This window comes from Mirounga leonina, unplaced genomic scaffold, assembly GCF_011800145.1.
Source record: "Mirounga leonina isolate KUSES-001 unplaced genomic scaffold, KU_Mleo_1.0 Mir_126, whole genome shotgun sequence".
NCBI classification, from domain to species: domain Eukaryota; kingdom Metazoa; phylum Chordata; class Mammalia; order Carnivora; family Phocidae; genus Mirounga; species Mirounga leonina.
In genome coordinates, this window is record NW_023270314.1 from 23,546,235 (window position 1) to 23,560,753 (window position 14,519).

Sequence of the window (14,519 nt, forward strand, 5' to 3'; positions counted from 1 at the left end):
GGTGGCAGACATTGGGGTGACGCTGCCACAAACCAAGGACCACCAGGGGCCATCAGAAGCTGAGAAAGGCGAGGAAGGATTCTTCCCCAGAGCCCTCAGACGGAGCCTGGCCCTGCCGACACCCTGACCTCATAGTCCCAGCCTCCAGAACGGTGACAGAATAAGTTCCTGCTGCTTGAAGCCATTGGGTTAGTGGCACTTTGTCACGGCAGCCCTGGGACACTAATCCACCATCTCCACCCGTCCTTGCTCTAGCTGCAGTCAGCCAACCCCTGGCAAGAGGAATGCCAAGGCTTGGGCTGGGGCCCAGTGCGCTCTGCCAAGCCTGGGAGGAATGGGGGAGGAGGGCCGGCTATAACGTTCAAACGACCCCCTCCATCCATACTCCCCTGCTGGGCAGCCCCGAGAAAAAATCCAGGTATCTGTCCCCACCCCCACCCCACCCCAGCCACCAACCCTCAACAACACGTCCAGAGCTCAGGGGGCCCTTCCCTCCTACTCCTGGTAACCTACCCTCATCCTGTCCTGTGGCTGGGGAATTTTCCATCACATTCCCAAGTCAAAGTCATTAGATTTAATCATTAACAGGGTTGGTGTTAATTAGCAGGGCAGGGTGATCACCCACGCTGATGAGGATACAGCTGGACATCAAGAACAGCTGATCAGACAAAGGCAGGGAGGAGCAGGATCTGGCTGAAAAGGGGCAAGGGATGTCCCACAGATACCCACCCCCTAATTCTGAAAGCTTTGAAATCCCCATTTCTTCTTCCCTGCTTTGTCCACAGTCAATGGAGAAAACATTCGCGAAGATGAACTCCTAGGGGGACGCCTGGGTGGCTCAGTCGGTTAAGCGTCTGCCTTCGGCTCAGGTCATGATCTCAGGGTCCTGGGATCGAGTCCCGCATCGGGCTCCCCGCTCTGCGGGGAGCCTGCTTCTCCCTCTGCCTCTGTCTCTCTCTCTGTCTCTCATGAATAAATAAATAAAATCTTTAAAAAAAAAAGAAAAAAAGATGAACTCCTAGGTACTCTTGTCCATTTCTCAGGCCCCGTGCTAGGCTCTCTATGGACATTACCTCATCCCAGCCCTCTCCATAATAATAGGAATCCCTGTGATGTACAGGCGGGAAAACTGAGCCTCAGAGAGGTTATACAACTTGCCCAAAGTCACAGAGCTCTCAAGTGGCAGAACTTGAACCCGGGCAGGTTGCTCCAGAAGCTGGGAGTTTAACCACCATGCTGGAAGGAGCTCATATGCGGCTGTGAGGGTTCTGAGCAGTCAGAGGTTATGTTGACCTTGTTCCTTTCTTGATGCAGCTCATTCTTGTACTTCCCCCTTTGTCCTAGTCATCACTTATAATTCCTGGGTCAGCCCACCACCGCCCTGACCCCTGCTAGGCTATAAGATGCCCATGGACAGAGACTATCCATTTTGTTCTCCACTGTATCCCCGGCACTTAGCATAATACCTGGCACCCAATAAATACTGGTTGGAAGAATGAATCCAACTCAACTGTTAGAGTTGGGGTAGAAGGGGCTAGCTAAGGATTGGCTCTTCTGGGCTGATGATGATCATAGGGTTAAAATGCATCTCAAGAGGTCATCTGGTCCATGCCCCTGTTTCAGGCTCAGCCACTGCCCTGCCAAAGCCACCAAATCTGGCTTCTCGGGAAAAGTGTTGGCGTGGGTTCTAGTCCTTGGAAGAGCTGCTTCCTCTCTCTTGGCCTCCGTTTCTCCTCTCCAGTTCGAGGAGGATGGATGGATTGATCTTCAAGTTTCTTCCACCTCTACCAGTGTGTGCTTCCAGAAGACACAAAGCCCTTTGGAAGTGAGCAGCCCCTGTGTTTGAATCACCAGCATTGGCTCCATTCCCGAGAGTGCCAGCTGCCGGGGGGGGGTGTGTCCCCAAGCCTGGCAGAGTTGCAACGATGGGCTTTTTCACGGGCAAACCAGGACGTACACAGTGAAGGGAGGCGGGATCTTTCAAGTTATCCCCTGAGAGGCCACATATCCGCTCCAGTGGTGCTGCTCGGGCCCACAAGAAGCTCTGGAAACTTCTCTTGCGGAGAGGTCTTCTGGATGGGCGTCGGAGCCGCAGGGGGCACACGACCTCACTACAGGGTACCCGCACCTCAGTTCCAGGTCAAGTTCTGCTCCCCAGCTGGCTTCCCTCCTTCTTCACAAGGTGTGACCCCCTAAAGACTCCCAGTCGTTTCCAGAAGAGCAAAGCCAGTCCGAAGGGCAAAGATTTACTCCACAGTGAGGATTTTCGGAGCATATGTCACAAGCTCTGAGATGTTCCAAAAGAGTTTCCAGAAATGTTTGAGAAACCGCAGCAAGTTGGTGTGAACATATGGCTTCCCAGGGGGACCACTTGGATGGGGTCGTTGCTCCTTTGGGTGTGTAAATCAGCCTCAAGCCTCACCTCGTCAGAGCTAAGTGTGTGAAAAAGTATGCAAGCGTCATGTACCCAACAAGTGGGAGCTGACCCCTGCCACAACGGCCAGGTGGGGAGAAATGCAAAGATAGAGGTACGGTCCCTGCCTCTGGGTCTGAGACTTCCCAGTATGTGGCTGGAGCACCCTTAACTCAGGATGATGACATTTTAGAATGGGAAGAAACCCACGCCGTCACCCGGTCCCCCTCATTTTACAGATGAGAAAACAGAGACCAGTGTGCGTTCGGGGGCAGGGGGAGGTAGTGATGGCCCCACCACCTGGCCCAGAGAGTTGGCCGCAGAGGGAGGAACTGACCTCTAACCTCCCAAATGCCAACCCAAGCGGCCCATCCCAGCATCAGCTCGCTCCATGACCCCACCCGTGAGAAGTAAAATAAAGATCCTAATACGTGCCTCCCTCCTGGTGGGTCGCGAGGATTAGTGAATTAATGCATGAGAAGGTTAGTGGGGGTAAGGAGGACAGCTAAATAAAAGCAGAACGTGCTGAGAACGAAAAGAGCAGCCCCATTAACCCAGAGTCCAGTGGGGGGGGGGGCGCACTAAGGCTAAGTGACTGCGTCACCGAGTCACATCCCTGTAGCCTTAAATATTTCATGGAGCCAGAAGTGCACTGCGCGGAACAGCTACTTCTCCAGCCCCGGCTGCGGCTGCGGCAGGGATGGCAACGTCTGCCTGCACACGCGAGCACACCTCCCGCAGACACCTGCAAGCAGGCTCCACCTCCAACCAGGGGCCCCCAAGAGCAGGTGGCGGGCCCTCCATGCCTCCCCAGCCCAGTGTGTGAGCAACGCCTGCCTTCTTCCCCCCACAAGCTCAACACACACTCACAGCCACTCAGCCAGCTCTGGGCATGAATAAAGGTCAAAACACGACACACAGACAGCCCCGTTCTAGCCCACGCTGAGACCCCAGCCCCAGAGGCTGCAGCTGGCCACACTCCACCTCCGCGCTACCCGCAAACGCTTCGCCCACCTGCACACCCAGCCTCCTGCTCTTGAAGCAAGCCCGAACCCGTGCCCAGAGCTCTCTCCTCCCTCTCCCTGCTCTCTCTTCCTCTGCCTCCACCCCAGCACTGGCTGCTCCGGGACCCTTCTTCCCACACAGCCCCCCATCAGCCATCTCTCCAAAGCCTGAGCAACCTGGGCCCCTCTCCTTACCTGTAGCTTTCAGGGCAAGGGGTTCGGAGAATCTGGAGCTTGGGGAAGCAACATGAAGGGTGGGCGTAGGACTTTGGGAGGAATCTCCATGGCCAGACCAAAGTCTGAGGGGAAGGGGGGAATATGAAAGAGGCCCAGGCAAACTGGATGACCGGGGTGGGGTGAAGGTTCTCCTGATGAGAGCCTGGAGAGACGACTCCCCTCACTGCTGCCCTGCTAGGAGATGACAAGGCAGTAACATCGGCAGCCATGGCTTAATCGAGGGTGTTCTATGTGCCAGGCACTTAGCTCGTATGATACTCAACCCTATCAGGGAGGGACTCTTCTCGCATTTTACAAATGAGGAAACTGAGCCTCAGTAGGAGATTTGGAAGCCCCAGAGATCCAAGGGTGTGGTAATGCTGGTTTCAAGTTCCAGGGTCCTCGTGGAATGGGGTAAGGGATGTGCAAGTCACCTATGTAGAGGATACTTTGGGCCCTGTTCTGCGTATGTGTGGTTAGGAGGTGGGCGAGTGGGAAGGAAACATGGATGCACCTTGAAAGCATTATGGTAAGGGAAATAAATCAGACAAAGACAAAAACTGTATGATCTCACTTATATGTGGAATCCAAAACAAAAGTCAAACTCCTAGACAGGGAGATCAGATTTGCAGTTATCAGAGGCAGAGGGGAGGGGGACCGGGAAATGGAGGAAGGTGGTCAAAAGGTACAAACTCCAGATTTAAGATGAATAAGTGCTGGGGATGTAATGTACCGCATGATGACCAGAGCTAACACCGCTCTATGAGACACCAGGAAAGTTGTTAACAGAGTAACTCCTGAGTTCTCATCACAAAGAGAATTTTTTCCGTTTTCTCTTCTTTCTTTCTTTTTCTTTTTTATTGTATCTTATGAGAAGATGAATGTTAGCTGAACCTATTGTGGTCATCATGTCACAATATATGTAAGTCAAACCATGGTGCTGTATGTATGCCTTAAATTTATACAGTGACGTATGTCGCTTATTTTTCAATAAAACTGGAGGAAAAAAGTTTTTAAAAAGAATGCAAAGGGACCCTATGAGTGCAGACTGAGTGTAGGGGGTCATTCCTAGAGTCCAGGTGACAGCAAAATGGGGTCAGTTAACATGCAAATGGAGGTCTGGCTGGCGTAGTGGGTCCCTATAACCCCAGGCTTGCCCTGGGAAAACCGAGCTGGGCCTGGCACGTGTAAAGAAATATGGCTAGCGGGGAGGACAGGGGAGGTTATTTTGGGAGGTAAAAGGGGAAGGGGCCGTGAAATCCAGGTCAGGGAAGGGCTGCCCAAGAGAGGAGGCAACTAAGAGTTGAGGTTGAGCCCTTAGAGGAGAGGGTGATCATAGGGACCCCAGAGAACCAGGCATTGATCTGTATGGAACTTGCCAGGTGCCGGTCTTCAAGCTAAAGAAACAGATCTTTTTTTTTTTTTTTAAGATTTTATTTATTTATTTGACAGAGAGAAACATAGCGAGAGAGAGAACACAAGCAGGGGGAGTGGGAGAGGGAGAAGCAGGCTTCCCGCCGAGCAGGGAGCCCGATGCGGGGCTCGATCCCAGGACCCTGGGACCACGACCTGAGCCGAAGGCAGACGCTTAACGACTGAGCCACCCAGGCACCCCAAGAAACAGCTCTCTTGCCCTGGCCCTGGCCCAGCCCCTCCCCCAGAACTCCCTGTCCCTTCTCCTCCCTACCTCCAGTCCTTCTCTTCCCCCAGTGATGCATCCAGCCCTGCCCCACCCCAGGGCCACAGCACCTCTTCTCCCTCCATCCAATGACCCCCAGGCCCTGGCAGGGTGCCACCAGCTCCTAAGAATATCCTATCTGCCTCACTCACTGGTATTGATTGACATCTGGTCCTACACCAACGCGGTAAGTTCTTCACCGAGTCTAACCTCCATCCCTTCAGTTACAGCAGATCATTTTCATGATCCTGCCAGTAGTGGAACTGGAAACCAACCCCATCTGTAAACAAGCCACCCCACCAGGAGTTTCCCTCTTCATCCCCCAGCATTCTCCCCTCGAAGGCCTTTCACCTGCTTTCCCAGACCCATAGTTTAGCAAGCAGAAAGAGAAATCTATTTCACAAGCGTTATCGGCTCCCCACCCCCAACACTCCGTCTGCTGAGACCCAGATGGTCCTCTCTCCCGGAGCCCTCCACCCACTCCCATCGGCACTTCAAGAGAGAGGCTCTGGCCTCTGGAGACCCTTTAAGATCTCCAATTCGCCCTCCCTGTCGGCCGAGGGAACTGTCGGCGCGGCGCCGGGACCGCACCCCTCCCCTCCAAGTTTTCACCTTTGCCCTAGTGTTTTCCTCTCCAGGACAAGTCCCTCTCCGTGTCTAGCCTTCACCCCTCCTGCTGCATGCCTAAATCCCCTTTCCTTCTTTGCTCTATGAGACGACCCGTTTTCAGATCATAAATGAAATCTTCCTCTCACGTTTGCCGCCTCCTCTTGGCAGCGCCCCTCCACCTTCCCACTCCTAAAACCTGTCCCAGCCTGGAGAAGTTCTCCGTCCCGCTCCCACCCCCCCACTCCCTGCCCGGAACTCTGAGGACACCTGGATGCGGGCCGGGGCCGCCGACCACCACCCGGACCCGGCCACACCCGGCTCGCCCGTCGGCGGGGTCTCCCGCAGCCCGCGGCGCAGCCACGACGGGGTTAAGGTTCCGGGCTGGGGGAGGGGGAGGGGGCCGGGAGGGGCGGGTGCGGAGCCAATCGGCGGCCGCAGAGTCCCCGGGGCCGGGGGCCGGGAGCCGGGAGCGCGGGGCCGGGAGCCGGGAGCTGAGCGCGCCGGGCTGGGGCCGGGGCCCGAGCGGAGCGGAGAGGGAGCGCGCCCGCCCCAGCCCCGAGTCCCGCCGCCCGCCCGCCCGCCCGCCCGCCGCAGCGCCGGCCCAGCGGCCGCCGCCCCAACCATGGAGCAAGACAACAGCCCGCGGAAGATCCAGTTCACGGTCCCGCTGCTGGAGCCGCACCTTGACCCCGAGGCGGCGGAGCAGGTGCGGAGCAGGGCGGGGTGGCAGGGGACTCGCCCAGCGACGGACGACGGACCCCTGGGCTGTGGGAGCTGAGAAACCCGCTTCGTCCGCCCTTCGCAGGGCGCCCCTGTGAGGGCGACCGCGCTCGGTCTGGGGGTCTTCTCTCCCCTCCCCCACCGCTGGAGCCACATCCCCGTCTGTGCGAGGGCGAGCGCCTCCACTCGAAGCCTGTCCCCCGCGGAGGGTCGCTCTCTGCCTCCCAGGCCTGGGGGCGGGGGCCTGCCTGAGGACACGACCCCTACCCGCCTTCCCCAGGCTTGCATCCCCCACCCACTCAACCCCCCTCCCCACGCAGAGTTTCTGAGCTCGGTGGGGGCGCCCAAGGGTACGGCAGCCTTGCGGGAGGGGTTCGGGGCGGGGGTGGGGTTGGGGGCGAGAAGGTAGGTAATGGAGGGACCCTGGTGCTGTCGAAAGGAGTTGAAAGAAGAGAAATCGCCTCCCTGGTCCTCCCCTAACTGAAGGCTACCTTGTCTGACCCCAGAGAGTGAGAAGAAGAAGGAGCTGGGGAAAACCGAAAGGGCTGGGGCTTTGGGGAGAGGGGTGGTTGGGTCCAGAGGCCGAGGTTCCCCTCTTCTGCATGTCTGGACACGTGGGTCCCTAGTCCCAACTCCTGCCCTTTGGAGCAGGGAGTGCGGTGGCATGGAGAGAATGGTACCGGGAAGCCAGAGGCGGGGGCTTTCTGGGGGCTGGGTGCAAGGGACCCCCTGTGCAAGGGAGCAGCCCTGTGCTGGCCTTGGCTCAGTGGGTGGGAGTCCAAGGCCCTGGCCCAGCCCAGGGCCTGATCTATTTTTAGCTCGGAGCCGCCTGGCAGAGGTGGCAGTGGATGAGAGTGTGTGAGCAAGTGTGTGTCTCAGGGAGAGTGAGCATGTGTGTGGAGAGGGTGACCACCCGCGGTCACTACTACCGCCCATTTACCAAATATTTGCTCATTTGCTCATTGTTCCACCTCTTTCTGTGTTCTCTGTCCATTTCCCTGGACATCCCTGTTCCTAAGGAATATCCACTGGCCACAAGGTCAGTTCTCCATTCCCCGCAACCGGCTCCCAGGGCTCTGGCTGGGCCTCCCCACCTGAAAAAAACTCTGTGACCTCTTGGGATGGGCTGGAGAGAGATGTCCTCTGTCTTGCTTTGGTGGAATAAGGTCAGGGTGTGAAGGGAAGGGTCGGGACACACACTCTCCCTGTAACTTCAGCTTCCCAAAGTGTGGGCAGGGGTGAGGAACCTGCCCCCGCCCCCTCTCCCTGGCCTGGGGGGAGCCGCCTCTCCAGACCTCGAAGGGGTGACAGTAGGAGGGACTGTGGGGAGACCTCAGGCCTGGTGAGGATGAGGAGGGTGGAGAGCCCGATCTTGGGGAGTGTTCCCCCAGAGTCAGGGGCAAGGCTGTTATGCCCGGAGGCAGGGGACTGGCTAAGATAACCTCAGACTCAGAAAAAAGGCCCCATGAGTATGGGCTGGGGGGCGGTTAGGGGTGAAGTGACAAGAAGGACTGCCTCCCACCGGCATAGACAGGTCTCACTGCCTGACACCTGCATCTGTTTGGTGTTCGAGAAGGCAGGTGTCGGTGTGTGTTGGGAGGAGGAGGGGGTAGGCCAGCTGGTTCAGGGGTCAGGAAACAGAGGAGGAGGAGCAGACAGTGGTAAGGAGCCAGAGTGAAAAAAGAGCTGGGACTTCTGCCTGCTTTTCTCTAATATTCCAAAATTGGTGTCCACTAGACCTGAAATTCTACCTGCAGTCTAACCTCGGCCCCTCTTGCTGTGTTGCCCAAGTGTGTTACCCAATCAAAAAGCTCCAGGCGTGGCAGGAGCCCCTAATCCAGACAGACATGGAAGAGCAAAGGGGGTTAGAAGCTGTGAGTTATGGAGCATAGAATGGCAGGGGATGGAGGGGTGCCCACAACTACCAGGTCTTTGGCATGACTGGTTTGGCCCCAAATCAGAGGCAAAGGCACCAGGTGCCCTTGAGCACTAGAATTTGAGTAGGTGCAAGAGAAAGAAGAGAGATGATCTGTTCATTTCCCAGTAGTTCAGGTGCCTGGGAGGTGCTTTAGGAAGGCTGACCTGACTCCCTTCTGTTATAGGATATCAAAATTCTCAAAGACTCTGAGTGCCTAGAAATCTTGTCCAAGGCAAAGAAATGGGCTAAGGGACCTGTCCAACATCACAGAGCCCTGCTACGCTCTCAAAGGCCCTTTCTGACGGGCTTGTGGTCCCTTCTCAGGATCCCAACTTCCACTAACACCCCCACCCTCTCCCTGTCTCCCTGACTCCTCCACAGCCAGCATGCCCCCTCCACCCACAGCAGGAAAGAAAGAAAAGGGAGTCCTCCCCTAGGGAAGGGATGGCCCTCACCCCGCAGATGTGATGCCAATGTGCCCGCCTGCTGGTGCCCAGCACCTCTGCATCAGGAACGGCCAGACCGACTCACAACTAATGTTTGTGTAGTGCCGATGTGTATGCGCACGTGTGCACACACACACACACACACACGCAGGACTGCTACTGCCAGGGACCTTGAAATGTCACCCCAAACAGATGTCGCTGGCATCTCCAGAGAAAACAATGACCTACCCCAGCGTAACCCCCGTTGTACGCATCCCATTTCTTTAGGGAGAGTCCCCCTCTCAGGCTAACACTGTGCCTCTTGCTAGGGCTGATACCCACTTTCTGGGCATAGAGAAGGGCAGGAGTCTTACCCCACCCCCAAGGGTGGTGATACTAAATAATGGGACACAGAAAAGAGAGGAATTTGATCCTTCAGGGTCCTCACCCTACTACTCTCAGCCCTGGATAATTTTAGCCCCTTTCCCAGCCCCTTTAGCCTTCCCTCCTCTCTTCTGCCCTGGAGGGAGCTGCAGGGACTCCAGCCCCACGGGTCCCCTCACTTTCAAGCCTCTAAACCCTCCAGAGAAAGGGGAAAAAAACCACATGTCCCAGGAGTCCTTGGACTGACTTCAACAGCAATCAACTTTATTGGCAGCGTGGACAAAAGAACAGCAACCGCCCAGTGGACGTCCGCTTTTATATGTTAATTTCTTAGGCTGGGACCCTGGAGTCCAGGGTAAGACTTTTCAGTAACTTTAGGCCCTGACTAGACTCCTGCTAGTATTTTATTTACCATGACGAGGATTTCCCCAGACCGCATTTCCTGACAAATTAGAAAGGTAGTATGTCCCAGGATAGGGAGGACTTTGGGGAATAAAGCCAGCTCGTGGGCCAGAGAAATGCACCTTCAGCCCTACCTTCCCTGAGCCGTCCACCCAGGCTGGGTGGGGACTGAGGGGTGCTCTCCACCGATGCCGGCACACCAAAGGTTAATGTCTGTTTTGGGGGGAGTGGGCTGGACCACTGAGGGAAAAGCCTTGGCCCTCTCGGGTTATTTCTGACCATTGGTCAGGATGGAGAGAAGGACAGCAAGCCGGAGATCCATGCATGAGAGCAGATAGAGCTGCTGAGACGGAGCACTAGGGAGATGCAGAAACAGAAAGGGGGGTGGGGGGTCTTTTGGGTCCCCAAGGGGGAGGGGTGGGCCCAGGAATGTCCATCTTGGGATGGTAGGTTCCGTGTAATGGGGCATTTTTTGAGGGATAGTAAGCGGGGATTATGTTGCTGAGTGGGATTGGGTGGGGCTTCGATGCTTCCACGTGCACTTGACCTCTTCCCTCAGATCCGGAGGCGCCGCCCCACGCCTGCCACCCTCGTGCTGACCAGCGACCAGTCCTCCCCAGGTAACCCCAGGGATGGGTCGCTGAAGGGCGTGGGGGCTGCTGAGGACAGCCGGGTCCAGTGAGAGAAGGCGGGCGCCGGCTAGAGGGCCGATCAGAGGAGTCAGAGAGAGCTAGCTCCTCAGCCCTGGGGTCGGGAAAGCGGTGGCTGCAGTCGCAGGAGGATTTCCTTCGCTTTGGCAAGATGGAGCTGGGCTGGGGCAGGGGAGGGAGAGCACCTGGCTCCTAAGCCCCCCAGGAATTGGGGTGGTCAACTGAGTGCCGGTTGCTATGGCAACAGCCTTCCAGGTTTCTCCAGCAACTGAGATGCTGCGGCCCCCACCCCCAGAGGCAGTGACAGCTGTGAGGGGGAGGGACCGCCTCCATCAGCCCTCTTCCCAGCCCCCAGAGGGGAAGGCGAAGGTCAGACGCTGCTCAGGGAGCAGCTGGTATTCCGATCACCCGCATGCCCAACGAGGCCTGGGGAGAGAACCAGGTCTCCGAGAGTATGGGGGAGCTTGCCAGGACAGGGGCAGAGAGGTGGTCATGCTCATAAGCCAGCCTGGAGTTCAGGATGCCTGAGCCTCCGGCCTGCACCCAACTACCAAAAAGGATTGTACGTCCCTGCACGGGATAAACTTGCTGTTCTTTATCCAGGATTCCCTCCCATGCAGGGTTCAGTTCTGGACCTGGGGCGGGGGCAGTGGTTGGGAGGAGAGGGAGGAAAAGAGCCAAAGGACCACAGATCCTTCTTCAGGAACCTCCAGGTCTGAGGCAAAGATGTAGACAGATTGACCACAGAGTCAAGGACAGGACTCCGTGCGGGGAAGAAAGCAGGGCAGGAGGGAGCCTGAAGGGAGCGGGCCTGGGGCAGCCATCAGGGCCATCTTCCTAGGGGCAGATCAGAAAAGAGGTGATCGCCGAGGCTCCTCCCCTTGGGAAGTCAGCTCTAGGGACCCCTGAGTTTTCAGTCCTCTTCACTTTCTCCTTTCCCTGTTCCCCTCAGAGATAGATGAAGACCGGATCCCCAACCCGCTTCTCAAGGTGAGCTGGTCCCTCTCACTCAGCAAAGCCCAGAGAACCCAATGACTCCTCAGGGGATTCTTCCTCAGCCCCCCACCCAATCTGAAGGGCCTTTTGACTCCCTCTCCTCTGCATCCCCTCAAAAGAGCATGAGCGGACACACACACACACATACACACACACCGTATCCCCCAAGCCCAGTCTCCTTGCTCACCATTGTGTGGGGGAGGGGAGCGGCTGGGAAGCAGGAAATTTCGCCCCCCACTTTCTGAAGCCCACAACTGACCCCCAGTCTCCAATCCAAAAGCATGGCAAGGCTCAGAAGGCGGGGGAGAAGGGCTGGCCCCCCACCTGTGCTCTGTGTCCTTCACAGTCCACGTTGGCCATGTCTCCACGGCAACGGAAGAAGGTGACGAGGACCACACCCACGATGAAAGGTTAGGAAGACCCCCCTTCCCGTCCCTTCCTTCCCCTCTGTGCCTGAGGCGGAGCAGTGGACCTAATGACCCCTTTGGAGGGAATCCTTGGGAAGTCCTTAAAGCTGCCTTTATTATAGTCGGATTGTTGCTAGACAGTCTGGGCTGCCTCTGACGAGCTGGGAGTCCTGGGGGAACCTGCCTCACCTACTGAGCCCTGAGTACCCCCTCACTATGGCAGCTAACTAGAATATGGAGTGCTCACCACACAGAAGGTACTCGAGTATTTCTTGAATCTAAATGGAGTCTTTCCTCTTGCCCCCACGGGAGATGGAGTATCCCAGCAAGTCAGGAAGATCTTTGGTTCCTGAAGGCCCTGCCCCTCCCCTCCCTTACGTTTGAAGGAAATAGGTTTTATTGTGTAGCTTTAGGACCTCCCTGTTGCCCAGCAGATATACACACACACACACACACACACACCCCGCCCAGTTCAGATCTTAGAGGATGGAAAAGTCAGGCCGGCAATGTCCGACGGCCCTTCAGTGGGGCTGTGGAATTGGAGAGTCCACAGAGGAGACTCTGATCAGTCATGTCCCTCTCTTTCTCTGTGCCCCCAGAGCTCCAGATGATGGTTGAACATCACCTGGGGCAACAGCAGCAGGGAGAGGAACCTGAGGGAGCCGCTGAGAGCACAGGGGCCCAGGAGCCCTGCCCACCTGGGATCACAGACACAGAAGCGGAGTTAAGGCTGGGCACATCTGGGAAAGCACAAAGTACGTTCAGGCTGGGGAGGGACTGGCCCAGGAGGAGGCAGACCTTACCCATCATGGGGAGGGGTCTAATCGTAGCCAGAAACTGTCTTAAGAATATGGATGTATTTATATGTACTGCACGTATTTGCCTGTGCGCCCCTTTCCTTGCTGAATGACCACAGCCCCTCCCAGCTCGAGCCGCAGAGCTCCCTGCTGGAAGGTGCGAGCCCACTGTAATGGGAACAGCACTCACAGTCTAGAATCCTGGCTCTGTCACTTTAGCAGCCCAGAGGCCTCCAGCAACTTCCTTAACCTCAGTCTGTAAAATGATAACGATGATGCCTCTGGCCTTGGGTTGTTTGTGAAAGTAAAATGAGACCAGTTCTTAGCCCAGCAGCTGACACATACAAAGCAGGCAATAAATGGGAAGTGCTGTTACCACCTGCCCTCAGTCCCTGATCCCACGTGGATTCCAGAATCCAGAGTTCTTCCAACTACATGAAGGTGACATGGTACACACACTGCATATTACGTAACACCCCAGCAGAGCGCCCTGTAATCAAACACATTAATATTTCTGCAGTGAACTGAATGGTCCCACTAAATGGGATAAATAAAGACTACAGATAGTCCCATACGAGGTCAGGTTTAGCCAAATTGTACCCAAACTTTTTTTCACTCTCCTTTGAAGGTTTTTTTTTTTTTCTAATTTCTGATTGCAAATTAAAAAAAAATAATAATAATGACCCTGTAGTCATAGTTGTGATTAGAGAAGACACCACTGGTCCTGCCCGATTGCCCCCAGCCTGGTACTTGGGCTGTCTCTGGGGTCACTGGAGCATCAGATGGGGTAAGAAGAGCAGCAACCTCTGCCAGCCTTCATGAATACTGCCTTTTCCTCCCACCGCCCACTTTCCCTCCTTAGAGCCTGCAGAACCCATCCCTAAGGCTCAGGAGAGGGGCAGTGAGAAACCCAGCACAGAGGAGCCCACAACCCATATACCACCACTGGATTCCCAGGGAGCCAACTTGGTAAGAGCCCAGGGCTGGGTGGCCCGGTCTCCAGGAGAGCAGGCCGTGTGGATACGGACAAGGACTAAGATCTGGAATCAGGGAAAGGGGGAACAAAGGACCAGCTTCAGTCACTGAAAAGCTGTCGTCTCAGGCAAGAAGATTTGGGGGTATTATGTATCCACGGACAAAGAGAAATGGGATGAAGCCACAGGACGAAGGACTGGGGTTGGGCTCAGTACTAGGGTTTCTGGCTCCTGGAATGGGTGACGGCAGTCGGCCATCGGCTTTCTGAGAAAAGGTGTTTGGAACCCGAAGGGAGATCCTCATGTCCTGCCTGGAGCGGAGGCATTGATGAGATAGCCTCGCGGGCTTTGGTCTTACAGTTCCCCCTCCCTGCGTGGGTGGGACACATGGGGGGACTGGTGTGGGACATCAGAGGTTAGACACTTGACAACGGGCAGAGCAGCAAGGGTGGGGACAGGGGGCCCTCTGGTCTCTCACTCGCCCTCTCTTTCTGCCCCTCCCCCACAACAGGTCTGAGAGTGAAGGAGGTATCCTGGAATGGAGACTGCAGTTGGGAATGCATGGACACTGGATCTGTTTCTTATTCTTCACTTTTAGGGAAAATCTCTTGTTTTTAAAAAGTGATAAATTTGGTGTTAGGTCCTCGGTATTTTCCTTCTTTCCTGGTTTGGAGAATCCTTTCTCCCTCCCTTCTTGTCCTGCCCTCTCAGCAGCCCCCTGTCCTTCTGCCCAGCTGGTCTGGAAAGGAGGAAATTGGGAAGCTGGGCTGGAGCCTTAAGAAGGGGGTTGGGGGTGGGGAGAGTTCTCTCCCCCAACCCTGCCCCTACCTGCTGTGGCAAGAAAGATGGGGGTCAGACAGGTGTGTAAGGACTAACTTCCAGGGCACCAAGAAGGAAGGAAAGGCCTGGGTTCTCTTCTCTTAATT

The 14,519-nt window shown here is 56.0% G+C and overlaps 1 protein-coding gene across 3 annotated transcripts; it reads left to right on the forward strand.

Moving 5' to 3' along the window:
• Positions 1 to 6,421: 6,421 nt before the first annotated feature.
• On the forward strand, positions 6,422 to 14,243 carry PPP1R1A (protein phosphatase 1 regulatory inhibitor subunit 1A). Of its 3 annotated transcripts, none has more exons than XM_035002464.1 (7): positions 6,464 to 6,626; positions 10,329 to 10,389; positions 11,372 to 11,409; positions 11,696 to 11,825; positions 12,422 to 12,577; positions 13,482 to 13,588; positions 14,105 to 14,243. In XM_035002464.1, the coding sequence occupies exons 1-7, from the start codon at positions 6,543 to 6,545 to the stop codon at positions 14,108 to 14,110; spliced, it is 582 nt and encodes a 193-aa protein (XP_034858355.1). In that variant the 5' UTR covers positions 6,464 to 6,542; the 3' UTR covers positions 14,111 to 14,243. The 3 variants fall into 3 exon arrangements, with proteins under 3 accessions (XP_034858357.1, XP_034858355.1, XP_034858356.1); XM_035002465.1 differs by having other exon boundaries at positions 6,467 to 6,626; positions 11,762 to 11,825; XM_035002466.1 differs by lacking the exon at positions 12,422 to 12,577 and having other exon boundaries at positions 6,422 to 6,626.
• Positions 14,244 to 14,519: the final 276 nt, after the last annotated feature.

What these genes read in the sequence shown, in the direction of transcription:
- PPP1R1A (XM_035002464.1), top strand. Translation starts at nt 6,543, where the DNA reads ATGGAGCAAGACAACAGCCCGCGGAAGATCCAGTTCACGGTCCCGCTG. An exon ending in CAGCGACCAGTCCTCCCCAG is followed by an intron (nt 10,390 to 11,371) that starts GTAACCCCAGGG and finishes TGTTCCCCTCAG; the next exon opens with AGATAGATGAAGACCGGATC. An exon ending in GACCACACCCACGATGAAAG is followed by an intron (nt 11,826 to 12,421) that starts GTTAGGAAGACC and finishes CTGTGCCCCCAG; the next exon opens with AGCTCCAGATGATGGTTGAA.